Source organism: Centrocercus urophasianus, unplaced genomic scaffold (genome assembly GCF_019232065.1).
Source record: "Centrocercus urophasianus isolate 14NV4802_14NV808 unplaced genomic scaffold, USGS_Curo_1.0 seq_44, whole genome shotgun sequence".
In the NCBI taxonomy this organism is placed as follows: domain Eukaryota; kingdom Metazoa; phylum Chordata; class Aves; order Galliformes; family Phasianidae; genus Centrocercus; species Centrocercus urophasianus.
Window position 1 is genome coordinate 2,836,452 of NW_024885022.1, and position 17,395 is coordinate 2,853,846.

Here is a 17,395-nt window from a genome sequence, read left to right on the forward strand (position 1 = left end):
CTACAGCCATCTCCTTTGCCATTTACATCAGGAAAAAAAAGATCCCTGTATTACGGATACTCAGTTTCACACTTGCTGCTACATCAAACTGTGCTTATGTCTTCTCAGCCTGTAGAATTCACTTGTACTATAGAACTTTGTAAAGTCAGCTTATAATGGAGGACATTTGCTTAGTTGCAAGAGAATTACAGCAGTTAAATTAAAATTCCTATTATATGTTAAAAGTTCCTGCTATATTGTATCTAACTGCTGTATCATAGCAACTGTATTGAGAACTACATTTTAAGCATTTTTCCTACTCTAAAAACACTATGTTAACTACTCATTAAATTTGCACACTATATGTAAGGTAAAAGGACAGTGTTACCATGAGTTTAACAGGTCCACTTATTCTGGAGAATGAGATAAATCTTGCATAACATTGTTACCTCACCACACCCACAGAACAGCCTTTCAAACCATCTGTATACATATTTCTTATTTAAAATAAGACTGTTAGTTTCTCTCTTTTTGCATGCCAGTGTTCTTCAGTGACATTATAGTAAGCTGGTATTGAATGGCAGATGAAGGAGGGTACAAACATGTTAAATGACTACATAGGTAAAATAACTTAAAGAAGTGAGTTGCACTGACTTTCATTCTTGTCTCTGTACAGACACGTATTGCAAAGCGAAGCAGAAAGCTGGTGGACTACGACAGTGCAAGGCATCATCTAGAAGCCCTGCAGAGCTCCAAAAGAAAAGACGAAGGCAGGATTACCAAGGTAGGAAAGGATGCTGGCTGATGACTTTGAGAACTCCAGTTCTGTGCAGAGACTTTTCACAAAGTTTCTCTTCTTTTTCCTCTTTCAGAATTAGAGGTTAGTTACCCTTAAGGATAGAAGCATTTTAAGTATTTTGGTGGATGGGGAGGGAATACAGCCGATTTTAGGAGTGAGTCCTGTTTGAGCTCTAGCTTTATCTTTTGATGCGATTTAGGAGACAGCAAGCCCTGTGTTGGCCTTTGTGGTTTACGACTAAGTCACATACTTTGTCAATAAAAATTCAAATTGAGTCACAAAAAAATGAAAATATAAAAATAAAATATCCCACCTTGTGACAGAAACAGTTTTTCCAGGTTTTGTTTTGTCTTGTTTTAGGCAGAAGAAGAGTTTCAAAAAGCACAGAAAGTGTTTGAAGAGTTTAACACTGATTTGCAAGAAGAATTGCCATCTCTGTGGTCACGGTAAGCCTGGGCAGATATTGCCTTTGAGGCCTAAAGGGAGACTAAGAAATGGAATGAGGGGATTTTAACAGGCTGCTAGAAAGTCTTTGAAATCCTATCTGTCATCTTTTGAAATCGTTACAGGGAAAATGCCTTATAATGATTGAAAATTATTGTATTTATTGTAAATGTATTTATGCTTATTTCTTTCAGTATATCTCAGTACTTAAAATTTTTCGTCGCGTTTTGTTATGAGGTGCAAAAATGTTTCATTTTCTCTGGATAAAGAACTGTGGCAGAGAGCACAAAATGGCATCACGACTCAAAACCCACTGCTTCCATCACCCTTCTCAGAAACTGTGATGCTAGATACCTGATCCTTTCAAGAAACAACAAAAAAAGAGCCACTTGTTGATAAAGGATCAAATATACCCACTCTTAAGAGCAACCATATAGAGCAGTCGAGCAGTCACACACTGTTCCAGAAGATTTGCAGTCGGTCTTTTTATAGGTCATTTTCTCTGTAAAATGTGTCAAAGCAAAGACATTTACAAAGGTGTAAAGATTGAATGGCAACTGTTTTCAGTCTCCTATAAAATGCTACCAAAGCAATGTAAGAAAGGGAAAATAATATTTAATTATAATTACTTCAGAATACTCACTTCATAGTTTTACACTGAATATGTTCTTGATGTAAAGGCACTGGATGGGATTGATCATTCGTTTGGGATGTGTACCTATGGACTGCATTTATACAGAAATTGCACACAAAAAGAGCAGGAGGACAAAGACAGTATGGAAATAAGCATCTCATTAGTGCACTGCTTTCTTTAACAAATGGCAGTCTAGAATTAAAGTATCTGGTGAATTGCTGAAGTATACTTTTATTTCTCTGCCTTCTAAATTAATTCCTGTTCAATTTGAGATGACTAGAGAGTTCTCCTGCTGTGTTTCTGCCTAGTTCAGGCTGAAAAACTTCCTTGCACTTTGAGATACTTGTTTTATGGGCTTGTGAACAATAAAACTGCATATTATTTAGTAATTATTATTTATTTAGTAAGGGCCCTCTTATTTCAACATATGTTGCTCACTAATTTGTCTCAGAGAAAGATAAAATTTAATTTGAGTAATATGCATAGTTTAGAAACTGTGCTTTAGGTAGCAAATGCTTTCATGGTCCTATTTTTAGATATCACAGTAACTCAGGAAGAAAAAGATTCATTGTGTTGACATACTGCAAGCTTATTCTTATGCCAAAGACAATTTGGACTAGTAAAAGCTTGGAGAAATTGTGCTTATAAGTTTTAAATAGGAGAAAGAATAATCCATAACCTAAGACAGCATCCCTTACTTTTAAAATGTATGGGGAACATCCAAACACTCACCCTGAGAAGGCAGATTTTTGAATGCATGTGGAAAAATGTCTGTATTAGAAATGAATTTCTTTCATTTGCATATATTTCAGGATTGGTTTCATTAGGGTGGACTGAGCATGAGACATTTACCCCTGGGCAGTGTACCCTATAGCTGTCCCAGAACACACCCAGCATCACCTAGATGCACTTAAACAAACTGAAGTCCCCTGCTGTGGGCTACTTGCAACTTGATTGCTCTGTGCAGTGTGAAACACAAACAGAAATAGTAAGGAACAAATAAGTTGGAAGTTTTGATGTTCAACCCAGTGTTATGCTTTGCTGACAATAGTAGTCAAGGATTCTGCCTGCGGTCTGGAAAAAAAATCATTCACTTTCTTTTGTGTCTCTGCTATCCCCATTCTTTATTCTCTTTCTCCTTTCCCTGTGCCATCCTCCATAGGCGAGTTGGCTTTTATGTGAACACCTTCAAAAATGTATCCAGCCTTGAAGCCAAGTTTCACAAGGAAATAGCTTTAGTAAGTAAAATGAATGTCTCATGTATAATGGAGTATGTGCTATGCATAACAGCAAACAAACGTAACACAGCAATAAAAAACCAGCAGCAGCACAGATCAAAAGTTGCCCTAGATCCAGATTTGTACTATATTCTTCGTATTGGTTCCTACTTGCCTTTTTTGTACTCTCCTTAAGAACCCACGCAATCTCAGAAAATGGTCCATAATATAGTAGCAACAATAATGCTATTACTGCAACATTAAAATACTATTTTATTTTAATATCTTCTCCATTCTTCCTAGCACACTTTGCCTACAGCATTTTTCCATGCCCAATTGCTAAGCATCTCATTGCTTTCATCCGTGCATGAGAAATGTATCAATTATACCCTTCAGGACCATTACATACATCGTCAGAAATACAACATTATATCTGTCACTATCAGGCAAATACAGCAATTTCAATGAGGATCTTTTGAATGCATTAAATACCTTACTAATTAGTAGTGTATTACCTATAGTAACCAATTAACTTAGTTGGGAAGCCAAGTAGCATGGAAAAATTGTTTGACCAAAGTCCCACGCGAGTTGAGATCAGACTTTTGAGGGGAGAGCAGGAATCATCTCTGCTACACGTTTCTCTATCAGAAAGCTGACAGCACTGAGTCACATTTATAGACTTGTTCTCTGAAAATCAGCTTTTTTGAAAAACCATTATCTTTGAGAACACTTCTATGCATTTCTAAAGGTTTCCACTTTTGTTACGTATAGCGCTGCTTATTTTTTGGAAGGAACTATTTACAATTTTAAGGAAATCAGAGCAGTAACCAGACCAGATTTGTCAGCTATGTTTTTAATCACAGCCATAGTGCTTCACCTAAACTCTGACAAGTGTTTTATTTTCTCAGCTATGTCACAAGCTGTATGAAGTGATGACGAAGCTGGGAGATCAGCATGCAGACAAGGCCTTCACCATTCAAGGGGCACCAAGGTGACTTTGTTTCTTATTTTAGTGAATTGCATTGCAGTAAAATTATTGGATTTCAGCACTGAAGTAAGCACCTACATAATATATAGTGTTTGCCATACAACCCAGTTACTGGGTTTCTTCTTTCAAGAGGGTAGATGAAAGTACCCTTGGTTGTTGCTGCTTCCAACATAAGTGAAGCTGCAGAACTTTCTTCATTGCCTACTTATTTTCCATTCTAAAAAAGAAAAAGGGCAATACTTCCTGCTGTTGCAATTTACCCTATTTCACTGGAGCACAGAGTACCAGTTTGCACCAGCTTAGTATGTAGCTCATTTACTCTTAAGTGTTTAGTCTTCAGTGAGTTTGTTCTGAGTAATATTCTGAGTTTAACTGTCAGAATATTTTTAAGGCCTTGAAATATTAGATGTGTTTTTAGGACCTAAAGGCATGTGATTAGGTGAGAATCTTGACCTTTCCATGTAATGCTCTATCTCCTCTGCTCATGGGGAAAAGTCAGGAAATATGATCTGAGTATCATAAAAGCTGAAAAGCCAAAGTAAAATGAATGTCACAAAATGCCATATTTTTAATGACTTCCAAGAGCAATCTTGCCTTAAAATAAAAACAAAACCAAGAAAGCTTAAAATCAGTGTTTTCTGAAGGTCATTGGAAGCCAGTGCACCATTTCTGATTTTTTAACTTGCGAAGAACAAAGCCTTTCTGCCAGAATTTGATCTCAGTACTGCAATAATGATAGGCAGAAAAGATTGTAATTATAAAAGTGGTGCTTGTCAAAACATAGTGATAATTAGAGCAAATGCATAAGTCCCAAATTTCAAGCCAACCCTAGCTGATCCAGAAGCAGTCAGAACAATGTTATGGCTACTGTGAATTTGCCCTCAAGCCAGGCTCACATTAGCAACAATTAAGACTGTCCAAGAGCACAACATCTGCCTCAAACATATGGCTGACATTTCCATATTTCTTTTGATCTCATTTTAAAAGGACAAAAAATATTTGAGCTTCCAAACTACTGCAAAATTTCAAACGATGATATTAAGAATGTGTCCAAAATTTTCGTGTTGGATTAGTTCAGTGTTAATCTGTGATCACACACGCTCCCTGAGCTGACAACTCATTTAGCACCATTTCCAGTCCCTGTAGGATGGCTACATTTCCCATAGAGCATTCATAAAATACTGTTATGGGATAATAAATAATATACTATTGGAATGCTTAAAGTAGTTTTAGTAATAAACAAGTATTTGGCCACATGTGTCTCTTAGGCTGTGCCCAGCATGCACACATTCTTGTTATTACTGAATTTTTCTTCCCATCAGTGAGAGAAAAATAATAGGATTCTAGCTGCAAATGATTAGGTGTAGATTAATGCTTTGTGATGTCCTTATTTAAAAATGCTTTTTAAAAATATTTTTACTTACTGTGTTACTCTTTTATTTGAGCTCTGCTGCATCCCAAGTGAGAAAGTTGTAGTTATAGGTCATCAGCTCTAAGTGGTGGTTTGTTGTGTTTGCTTTTTTTGCTTCAGACTTCTGTAAGATTAACAGCTCATACACAGTGTAGTATTTTTGGTATACTGTTCACAGAGCCTTACTTGGAATTCAAGACAAATTTTGAGTTTTATTATTTTTATAGTGCTTACAACATTACTCAGGAATGAGCTTTTTTGAGATGAAACAGTTTTCCTTTTTAAATATGTGAGAAATAGATACTAGACAAGTACATTATCTTTCCTTTAGAGTACCATATAAAAATAGAGTACCAGCTTAAAAATTTATATGCTACTGAATATTCTATCTTGAAGACAAATATTGAACCTAGGAAAGAAATTTCTTAATAACTGCTTATTTTTTCTTCTTTAATATTTCCACAGAAAGAGGTGGTGAGTGTGAACTTTCCAAGGAATTATCTTTTCTTGCACCTGTGTTAGGAACATGTTTCTGATGTGGTTCCCTCCATCATGTAGTGCTTCTGTTCTTGCTAAATATGTGTAGGACTCGCTCTTCTCTTACCAAGTACTGTGACTGTTGAATGCTGTAGATTATAGCCTCCCTGAGTTGTAAGCTTTCAGCATTTCTAAGTAGCTGAGTATGTCCCAGTGTTTGCACCAGGTCCTTTCACAGAAAGAACAAATCCTTTTACAGGACAGGACTTCATCAGATCTTTTCTTAGTATCAGCAGAGCTCTGCTGAAGTCTCTTGACTACTGCTTGTTTGTAGTTGTGGTGAGTTGCCCATCTAAATAGTTACAGCTATATCATAATCTTGTTTGTGTTTTGGTTTATTGAAACCTTCCTGAAGTTGCTGAGCTTTTAATGTTATTTGCATTATTCACTGGCGTATCATCTTCTGGGATTTTTTATCTTTAAAGCCTTTTATTTTGAGAACTGTGTGAAATGAAGGCAGTAATTCCAGCTCCCATTTTATGATGGTTACAAACTTATACATAAAACATCATTTCAAATTCAGGAAAAGAAAAAAAAAAAAAGAAAAATGCAGGAATCGAGTTTCCATCAAGTTACAACGATCAGGTAAACAGATGCAGCAGATGTTCCAAAAATAAAGGTCACTCAAAAATTAAAACGTCGTTTGAAACTATATTCAGATCACTGAATTTTGATTATATATAATGGCAGTTTTAGTTTTAGTGATTGTATCATGATTTGGTTCATCTCCACTGTATATTGCCTTTTGTGGTCGCTGGCTTTCAACTATTCAAATTGTCAAGGTAATAAATTAGCATGATGTGTATATCCTGACCATTACTTTGATTCTTGCCCAGTGATTCAGGTCCACTCCGCATTGCAAAAACACCATCACCACCAGAGGAGGTCTCTCCCCTTCCTAGCCCTACTGCTAGTCCCAATCACATGCTGGCACCAGCATCTCCAGCACCAGCCCGGCCTAAGTCACCCACACAGGTAAGTGGAAACTCAGCAAAGGAGAGTGGCCTGTTGTGAAGTAAGCTGAGATAATGTATACAGTGATGTTTTCAGTCTAGGCATGGACTGACATACAGTGGGGACACCACTTGCTCCACTGTGCTCTATATGGGTCATTGGGTGGGTGTTCATCTCTGTGTCTCAAGCATGGGCAGAAAAGGGTTTTTTTTTAATAAAGGAGAATGAGGAAAATTTAAGGTAGCAGGTGAACTGGAGGCATTTGTTGTGCCTAAGCAAAACACATTTCAAAAACTTGCATAGTCTCTAAAGACCCAGAAACGATAACTTGAAAAATCCATTTCCAAACTCCCATGAATTTCAGTACATTTCAATACATACCCCATCAGTCTTGTTCAAATTCATACTTACTACAGGGAAAAAAAAGCACCTAGCCAGGGAGTATTACTAGTCTGCCAACATGGATTTCCCTCTGAAACAGTAAATAACAGAGCTAGTTTAAATACTGCTGTGATATAATTACTGATAATTAGAGTCTTATTAGTTGTTACCAATACAAAATTGAGAAGTTTGATGATGCAGGAGTCATTTCTGTTCTTCTCAATATCAGTGAAATTGATGAAGAGCATCCTCTGTACCATGAGAACCATATGTGATATCCTGTGAAAACACCGAAGATGAGACTTGATGTTGCTGATGTTTTCAAAATTGGGTGTAGCTTCTGTGTTGATTTTTGTGCATTTAGAAAACATGTGAGCACACCTGTTTTCTTTGGTCTTGCACACCACAACCAAACATTTATTGAATAAAACTCAGATTTGGTCTTACTGAAGTTGCATCATCTGAGGAATTTTTTTAGATTTTCTTTCTTTTTTTTTTTTTAAATATCATTTTAAAAATATCTAGTGATCAGTATTAATCCATGCAATACATTTGTCATAGTTACACGAATCTCTGGAGAGCAGAGGGAATTAGTGACCTAAGCGCTTTGAGGTGCAGCAGTTCACAGGAGTGGTATATTCTTAGCATTAAGTAGGCTTTGAAAGATAGCAACAGGCAGGCAGGGAGAAAATCCCAAAGATATTCTGAAATGATTTTAAGAAGTAAAAAAGCTGAAAAGACCTGGTTCTGTGCAGTCTTGCTCATCCAACAGTGTGCTGCATAGGAAATAAAGTGCACAGCATTGTATTCCCGTCAGAGCAGAAAAATTTCATCTAATAAATGCTTTTGTGTGAATTCTTAAAAGCTGAGTTTGAAAAATGGAGTTGGTTTGCTTTTCAGGCAGTGTTTCCTTCAAGGCACTTGATGATGAGCAGCCAAAAAGTTCCTTTGATTCCATGTGTTTTTTACTACATTTAAGGGGAAGTAGCAGAGACAAAAATCTAACTCAAGCTGTCTTAAGACTATAAGACTTGTCTTAAATCTCTCATTTATCCCTGAACCAGTCTGTGATATTTTTGTTGTCTGCCTAGCTGAGGAAAGGTCCCCCAGTTCCACCACTGCCTAAGCTCACACCCACAAAGGAGTTGCAACAGGAGAACATCATTAACCTCTTTGATGACAACTTTGTCCCAGAAATCAACGTGACAACTCCATCACAGGTAAGCTTCAGAGGATGGTGTGTGGGTCCAACCTTGCAGTCACCTGAAGTTCTCCAATACTAAGGGTGTACGGCTGCCCTCAACAGAGAGGGAGGCAAAGAGTTCTGGTAGAAGGCAGGGATGCAATGACCCTTTGTACTGTCTTCAAAGGTTCACAAACGTAGTATTTTATCTTTGAAGTCTTGAATAACCATTCTAAAGGCGGGGAATTGCTAGTGTATGGGAAAAAAAAAAAAAGATTTTTCAAATGAGAAATGAGATTTCCTGGTGAGATATTTGACTAAAAATGTTATGAATTGCAGCTACGGTTGATGTTTAACTAAATACAGGTTTCATCACAAAGGGAAAGTTAACCTAAGATGCCTTTTTTTTAAATCCCAAACATGTTGTTCTTGGCTGTTTCTGTTTCTTCCATGAAAATTATTAAACATATTTGGGGTGTGCTTTTTTTTTTTTTTAAAGAGCTGTGCTCTTTAAATCAACCCTTTGCAGGTGTAAAAGGCTATGCCAACTACATACATCATTTGTTTGGTTTTGATTAATAGGAACATTAGTTACGCAACTAAAAAGTGGTCAGAATTACTTTTATTTTATTATTTTTAAACTAGGAAATTTAAAATGATTGCACAGAACAAACAAGATGCAGAGTTGTGTAAAATAAATATGTATAATTTGCATTTAGTTGTTCAGCCTTCATGCAGATATGGTAACTGTTGGTTGTTTAATAATGGACCATTTATATCATGGTAATTACAACTAGAAATCTTAGCCTATGTCTGATAGACAAGGAAGAAATATGCAGATCTAGAACTTATGTTATGCTGAATGTTTACAAATCTTTATTTTCACAGGAATTATTGTTTTTGTATTAATTCTTTTGATAACACACAAAAATGTAGGCATAGCAATGAAAGAAAAATTTCAGAGAATTTGAGCATGTGAATTGGAGAGGACAAAAAGGCACTGCCATCTATTCCACAGGTACATATTTGGAAGAACAGAGAGTTATTTATAAATAAATTCCCACACAATTAACAAATTAATGGCAGCTGCCATACTGGGAAGCACATAGACAGCCACTGCTGGGCCCTTGTGGAAGGGGCTGTAGTCTGGTTTCATCATTGTGTCAGGAGTTCCAGTGTTGGCAACATAAGCCTCAACATCACTGGGGCCATGAAAATGACCCAGGGGATGGAACACCTCCCTGTGAGGACAGGCTGAGTGAGTTGGAGCTGTTTATTCTGCAGAAGAGCTCTGGGGAGACATGAGGGCAGCCTTTCAGTATCTAAAGGGTGGCTAGAAGAAAGAAGGGGGCAGATTCTTCATCAGGGTCTGTTGTGACAGGACAAGGGGAAATGGTTTCAAACTAAAAGGGGGGAGATTTAGATTGAATATAAGGAGAAAGGTTTTAATGGTAAGGGTGGTGAGGCACTGGAACAGGTTGCCCAGACATGTGGTGGATGCCTTGTCCTTGGATACATTCAAGGTCAGGCTGGATGGGGCTCTAAGCAACATAATCTAGTTGTAGGTGTCTCTGCTCATTGCAGGGGAGTTGGACTGGGTGATCTTTAAGGTCCCTTCCAGCTAAAACAGTTCTATGATTCTAATGCCTCAAGGACGGCTGTGATGAAATCTGAACACATGGGATGAAAGACACAGGAGAATTTCTTGGCACTGCTGTTCTTATAGACTGATCTATTCTTGCAGCCTTCCAGTGCTTCACGCTTCAGCCGTAGTCAGGGGCAGGAGATTGGACTGTGTGCCCTTTTGATCTGACTCTGTTTACCTTTCTTTTGTGAGATTACATATGGATGTATGTGTACAAAGTGTATCCACTGATACCATTTCCAACCTGAACACTTTCCATAATTGCACTCTAGCTCATTACGGCCTGCATATTCTATACATCGAAGGCAAGCTTCTCTCACTGTTTAATAAACACTGAACAACAGTGGGCAGAATTAGCCTTATTACTAAGATGTGTGCCCAGAACATTTATCATTAGTGATAATTACATCTCAGCTATAGTTTCACCCTGATTAAAAGTAATATTTTGCATTGATGCGTGGTAAATTATTTGCTTATGTTAATTTGCAGAGGGAAAGACCTGTAGTCCATTGAACCAATATAGGTATTTACACTGACCTCAGAGGCCTTGGTTAATTCATTAATTGTAAACAAAAAAAGGTTCTATTGTGTAATGGAGTTTTGCAAGAGCAGATGAAGGTACCAAGATTTATTTAGTTACATAAGATGTTTCTTACAGTTTAGTGCTAATTGCACCAATAAATTTGAATTCTTATTTGTGTTCAGAACTGAAATTTAATTCAAATGCATTTAAGTCCTCCTGTATTGACTTATGAGTAGTATTTATAATTGTGAAGATATTCAGGTATTAAAACGTAAGGACACTGGATACAATTTATGCAGCTTTTTAATTTTGGTGTCTGACTCAGAGCACTTAAAATGGCCTTCACAGTCAAACAGTGAACACTTGGCACTTTTTCAGGAGGGCTAAAATTTGTTTAGCCTGAAAGGGCAAGGGTCCTCTACGCAGAAAACAAAGGCATCATAAAAATGATGCTCATAAAAAATAAGGTTAAAAGTTCAGGAAAGTCTTCAGAGCTTCCTCCCATCCTTGCTTGCACTGCAGCTTGAAAATTTGTTTGTTTTTTTGTTTGTTTGTTTGCTTTTTGTTTTTTGTTTTTCTTGGACCTTTCAATATTGTATTTCCTGGGACCACTTTTGAGAGGGTTTTTTTTTTTTTTTTCTCTTCTAACAGAATGAAATTCCTGAAACTAAGAAAGAGGAATCTTTGCTAGATCTGGACTTCGACCCTTTCAAACCAGAGGTTGTATCAACGGGAGTAACTCATTCACCCATGTCTCAGGTATCTCTTTGCTTTTGAGACAGGCACAGCATAAAAATGCAAAGCCCTGTGTTTGTTAGCAAAGGTTTGCATCATGTACTAAAGAGCAGTATGCCTATGGTGTCTGAACCACTTGACCTTCCTGAGGAGCTCTTGTCAGCCATCTTGTCCTTCACTAACCCTGTACTTGATAATGTACTGAAAGGAGATAGGTGATAAAATAAGATGCCTGCCAGTGAGAATGGTTGCTGGTACATCAACCTGGTTGCTGGTACTTGTCTTTGGCATGCTGCTACTCTCCATACTTAGAACAACTATTCATGCTAATATTATAATCCTCTGAAGCCTTTTTTCCTGAGATTTTTGTCTGACCCAGCTTTGACATCTCATGTCTGGAAAGAGATGTCAGGGGACCTAAGTCTTATGGAGTCAACATGCAATTTCTTGCTGTGATGGAGTTTCTTTACCAAGTTTTACCAAGCAAGGGATATAATCTGAGTGTTTTGCTTCCATAAATCTATTTCAGACCTAATCTCATGGAAAGTGAAAGAATGAAATAGCGTGTTCCCTTGAAAGATGCTATGTTAAAGAATTATGTGTTACAGTAATATTTGCCATGGTAGTTTCTCTCTGCAATACTAAAAAAAGAAAAAAAGAAAAAAAGAAAAAGAAGAAGCACATATGAAATTTGCTTTGATTTGCCCTAAAGCACCTGGCATCTGCTATTTTAAGATCTAGAACTCACAATCACTATCCTTAGGGCTGATGTTATGGTAGTTTCCCTGGCCAGCAGAGCTGGAGCTCTGCATTGTACACATACAAGGAAGCAATATTAACACACTGTTAGCAAAACCTATTATCCCTGTGGCTATCACTAACCCAGCTTGTACTGCAAGACATGAGAAGACTAATAAGCTGTTCAGTAATGCAGCACTAGGAAAGGAGTGAGCAGACAAGGAGCTTTAAGGCTGAGGAAGCCCTTGATCTCGGTTAATTAATTTCTTATTTGGTATACAGTCCTAGTTATATAATGAGATCTGTACTGATCTCCAATGGGTTATGCACTGTTAGAAAAACAGTGCTCTGTCAGCACTCCAAACATCAATGGAAGTTTCTCATTGTTCTTTGCTGTGAGTATTTAGTTATAATAGAGGCTTTGTGCATCTTGTTATTTTTCTTGCTTTCTGGAAACAAGAAAAGAAAGGAAATGATCTCTTGGTACTCAGCAGTGACAGAAAATTCTAGCTTTGCCTTTGCTAACTCTGCCATTTCAGCTTGTCTTGAATAAACCTGATGAGAGCAGTGGAATAATTAAACCTCCCAGAAAATTAACTGTTGTGGCAGTTTGTCTTGACATCATACTATATAGATTGCAGTTTATTGTTTTAATGAAAAAAAAAATTGCTTTAAGTTCATCTGTGCCTTGAAATACTGAATGTAATTAAATGTGGAAAAGTACATTACAAGATTTCATCTGGGTACACAGGAGGCATTCACTGAGCACCTTCCATCTCTTCTTTCACCTTTCATTTCAACAAACGCACATGAGAAAAAGTGGTTAACAACCACAAGCATGCATGGATGAGTCAGAGCACCACATCCTTAACAAGGAGAGGATAGCCCTACCATCTAGTTTCAGTCCCACTGGATATGACAGCATCATTGCAGTGGGATCACAGGCAGATTGACGTCTGTGACTGCAGTGTTTGGAGACCCCTGTGCAGGGAGATAAAGTCAGCCTGGAGTGTTCTTTCTATATGTGTGCTGGTTTTACCTCAGTTGTGGTTATTTTCCCTTCAGAAAACTGTGCTGAAGCAGTGAACTGAAGGCAAGAGTTGTCTGTGCCATGATGCCTTTGGAGGGCAGGCTTGACTTCCCCATTGATCATTTAACTACTTCCCTCCACTACTCTGCTACTGTGATCAGATCACAGTGAGAGAGCCTTAGCCTGCCCTTCCTCACTGCTTTCTGGTTCTATGAATGCCTCAGAAGTGTCCTTTCTAAACGTGGCTGACACTCACCTCCTTTTGCTAGCTATGGTCTGTTTCACCTTTCCTTCAGTATATTCCCTCCCTCTTGTCTTGTGAGCACTGAAAGAAAAATGAAGAAATGAAAATGAGCAGTCTCCTTCCCTGAGAGTCAGTAGGATGTCTGGGGTTTGTAACAGTTAAGGCTATCAGAAAAGAGCTACTCTTGCCTTGAAGTTTGAATGTTCATCTCACAAGGTTATGCCAGAGTAAGCAGGTACACTTATGAATTACATCAACACAGAGGAAGCACACACCTGGACTTAAACTGAATGAGAAATGGATGTTGATGTTAATTTGTTGTAAATCTGAGTAATGATTTATTTCTGTGTCCTTTATTGGTGAAAGTGAAAGCAGAGGTTGTTCAGAGAGCCAATCTGTAGTCATTAAAAAGAAAAAGTTAAGAAAACAAGGTATATGCAGCAATCCTTTCTCTTAATGAGTGTTAGATGTGACATTTAACACATGGAAATGTTTCAGGAACAATTTTACATTTTATTTCATGAATATCACTAGTTTTTATCTTTCATGGACTTTAACTTAGATGTGAATGTAATAGATGTGTTTCAAAGTATCTCAGACCGTTCAAAAACAGACTTGAAGCCTATTTTCTGTCCATTTTCATCTGTCCATTCAGCTCTTCTGTTGAAAATTAATTAATTTTTAGGTCTGAAATTCTGTTGCCAAATTAATTAATTCCTTAATACTGAATATTTAACAGACTGGACAAGAAAATGAAAACGTTGATCAATACTCTTGTTTTCTCTCCCCAAAAAGTATGCAGTTTTCCTTCCTTGTGTTTGAATATAAGAACTTGAATAAGTTGTTCTCAGTGGATAGCAGAATCTTTACTGCCTAAAAATGCTGACCTATGAAAGCTTCTTAAAGCTTACACCTTGCGGGCACTCCTGCACCTGTTGAACATCGTACAGAACCACCAGTTCAGAATGTATTTATTATTCAAATACCCAATGGAATGAGGTTTTTTCCACTGGAAAACAACTACTGCTTTGAAGTGGAGAATACCACAATCCATCACATACTGCTTATCCTACTTAACCAAAAATCATATTCTGCAAACGTGCACTCAAATATAAAATATATATATTATAGATAAGTGTATTTATATGTTCTTCTCTCACGTTATTTATGTAGCATATCAAACACAGAATATATATGAGCAGCATTTTTCTAAGCATCTTTTTTCTTTTCCTTTTTTCAGACATTGCCATGGGACCTGTGGACGGTAAGACTGACATTTATCATTGTGAACTGGGATATTTTTGTGCATCTGATAAAGAGTTTACAGACTGCAACGAGTACTTTAAAGTATATGAAGCCACCTGGGATCTATTAAAACAAGCAGAAAAAAAGAATCGCTGTTGATTGGTCTGCAAAACCTAAATCATGTTTGAAATCTAGACTAACAAAATTCTTATATAGTTTTTAGGGTGTAGGAATGTATGCTAGATACCTCTCTTAATTATCTGAAGACGTAGTTCCTTTAACCACTAGGATTTTAACCCAATGGAAAACTGTTTTTTCACAGTTTGGGAGTGAAGAGAGAATTTGACTTGTTCTTTTCATAGTTTGCATACAGTGGACTGGAGTTGCTGCTGCTTTGTGAAACTGCAGAAATATTTCCTTCCACCTCCTGGTGCCTCATCAAATACAATAATCTGCAGGAAGAAAACAGATAATTTTTGTGAGCTTTCTTTTGCCTTTGTGTCATGAAAATAGTTGGGTTGACTTGACAGAAAGCCTTAAGGACCCTTTTTTGACTTTTTGCAAACTCATGTAGCACAGAAATCTGTGGATGCTTCTCATGCATTCAGATTTGCAGCACTATCTTGTGATCATACAGCAGATGTGATGCGTATTAAGTGCTCATCTCTTTCTATTGGGATGGTTTAAAAGAAGTCTGAAGAGAAGAGTCATGTATGCAGTCTAACCAAAATTTCAAGGTTGCCAAAATCTAGACCAGCTAAAATAACCCAGAAGTGTTTCAAATGTATAACTTTAAATTAATATTACATATCTCTGTCAATTTCTTCCTTTCACAGGTTTACTTATAGCTTACGTATAGTTTACTTATAGTTTACTTGACTACTTACAGTTAATATTATATATATATTCTACATTATAATTATTTTCCTATTTCCTCTAGTTAAAACCAAACAAGGAACTATAAAGCTTCACAGCTCAATATTTGAAGCTAAGGCTTCAACCTTTACAGTTTTTCTCATAATTTTGAATGCAGAATAGTTGTTGATCTTCCTTGCAGTATTTGTATTTCTTCAGAGTGGTGGTGTAGATAGCTGGCTGTCTGGTTTGATTCCATAGTGTATGTGAGGCTATAAATGCTTCTTCATGGCACAGCCATGGAGTATCAAAGCTGTCCACTGACACCACTGGTGTTGCCTCCTTCTTTCTTCACTGTCTAATGGAATGATTCCTCCTTTCTATTGAGGGTACCTGTGATAAAAAAGTCAGTGAGTCACAGGAAGGCAAGGTGTGATAAATCTTCAGTGTATCTGTAGAACTTCTTTTCTAATGTAGTCTGGTGGCTAGAAGGCTTAAATTCAGGAGTCTGTCTTTACCTTCACTGGAGGGGCAGGAAAGAACTCTTTGCTGCTTCCCTACGCCAGTTTGGTAACCGCTGCTAATTAGAGAACAGATAATTAATGAACTGCTGCTTGAGTAACAGCAGCAACAAAAAATGTATTCTTGTTTTCTGTGTTTTAAATGTTTTTTTTCTATACAGACAACAAGCGAATTGGTGCAGCCGGTAAGCAAACTTCCACCCAACATTGCAACTGCTCTATATGCATGCTTTAATCAATGTGATTTAATATATAGTTTTTTGTTCTATCAGTGCTGCTCTTCTAGATTGCAATCTACTGCCTCCAAATGTTGCAAGCCACATAGCTTTTCCTTAAACTGCTTAATTTAGTCACTTTCATTCTTTAGATTAAAATTGCTCTAGTAAAATATAAATCTTGTGTTTTCTCATCAAGTCCGCCTTTATCTTTTTCATCTTGTGTTTTTTCTTTGCTTTTCTGTCTGCTTAAAGCCTGATTCTTCAAAAAGTCTTTCCCTGTGTAACCTGGTCATGGAGGAAATCCCAAACAGTGGGTCATCAGAAGATGTTAACAGATCCCAAACTGATCTAGGTTCACTCAACTGGGGCCTAGATGTTAGCACACCCAGTGTCAGCCAGAAAATTACTGCAGGTGGTTCTTTGCTTTTCCCTGGGGCAGAGCAAACCTCAAGCGAATCCATGGGTACTCTACCTGCTAGTGTTTGGCCTGCTGTAGGTCAGCAGGAGGATGCTGCACCAGGGTCTGCTTCAGAAAATGAAAACCAGAGGACTTCGCTGGAGCACCTGTTGGATGCTAAGAATGTCCCATGGGAAGATGTGGCAACCAGTCAGCGTTTAGAGAACATAACTGGTTTTGAGACGCCCGTCCTGGGAACCGATAGCTTACCGGATAAACCCCTCCCATGTGATGTGCAAAAGGAAGAGGAAAAGCATGAGGAAGGAGAATCTCTGTGGGCAGGTGTCAAGCCAAGTGAAAAGGTAGAGAATGGAGCTGTTAACTACACAGAGGTAGAAGGTACAGAGGAAATGGAAGAGCGAGGTGGTGATATGGAAGGAAATAGTGAGGCAGAGCTTCCTAAGTGCTTAGCTAAGGCAGAGTGTGAAACTTCAGTAGTCAGCACTGAGGTAGAGTTGGAAGTTAGCAGTGGGGAAGGTGGAAGAGCTAGTGTTGATAACCTAGAAATCCCTAGGGAAAAAGAATTCAAAGGAGTAAATGTCATTGAGGAGACAAATTCAGAAAAGCCATTACTGAGCACAGGGTTGGAAGATGGGAACAAAGTAGTAGTGGACAGCAGTAAAACTACAGAAAGCACCGGCAATGAACCTGAGAGAG

General features: G+C 37.6%; 1 protein-coding gene across 4 annotated transcripts in view; it reads left to right on the plus strand.

Annotated features, from left to right (window-relative positions):
• Positions 1 to 17,395, plus strand: part of AMPH (amphiphysin) — a 103,031-nt gene that overhangs the window by 64,079 nt on the left and 21,557 nt on the right. For all 4 annotated transcript variants that reach the window (XM_042834248.1, XM_042834249.1, XM_042834246.1 and 1 more), the window contains exons 6-14: positions 656 to 763; positions 1,139 to 1,224; positions 3,019 to 3,094; positions 3,982 to 4,064; positions 6,846 to 6,984; positions 8,436 to 8,564; positions 11,347 to 11,454; positions 14,683 to 14,706; positions 16,225 to 16,248. In XM_042834248.1, the coding sequence (XP_042690182.1) occupies positions 656 to 763; positions 1,139 to 1,224; positions 3,019 to 3,094; positions 3,982 to 4,064; positions 6,846 to 6,984; positions 8,436 to 8,564; positions 11,347 to 11,454; positions 14,683 to 14,706; positions 16,225 to 16,248 (777 nt within the window). The remainder of the gene's footprint in view (positions 1 to 655; positions 764 to 1,138; positions 1,225 to 3,018; positions 3,095 to 3,981; positions 4,065 to 6,845; positions 6,985 to 8,435; positions 8,565 to 11,346; positions 11,455 to 14,682; positions 14,707 to 16,224; positions 16,249 to 17,395) is intronic.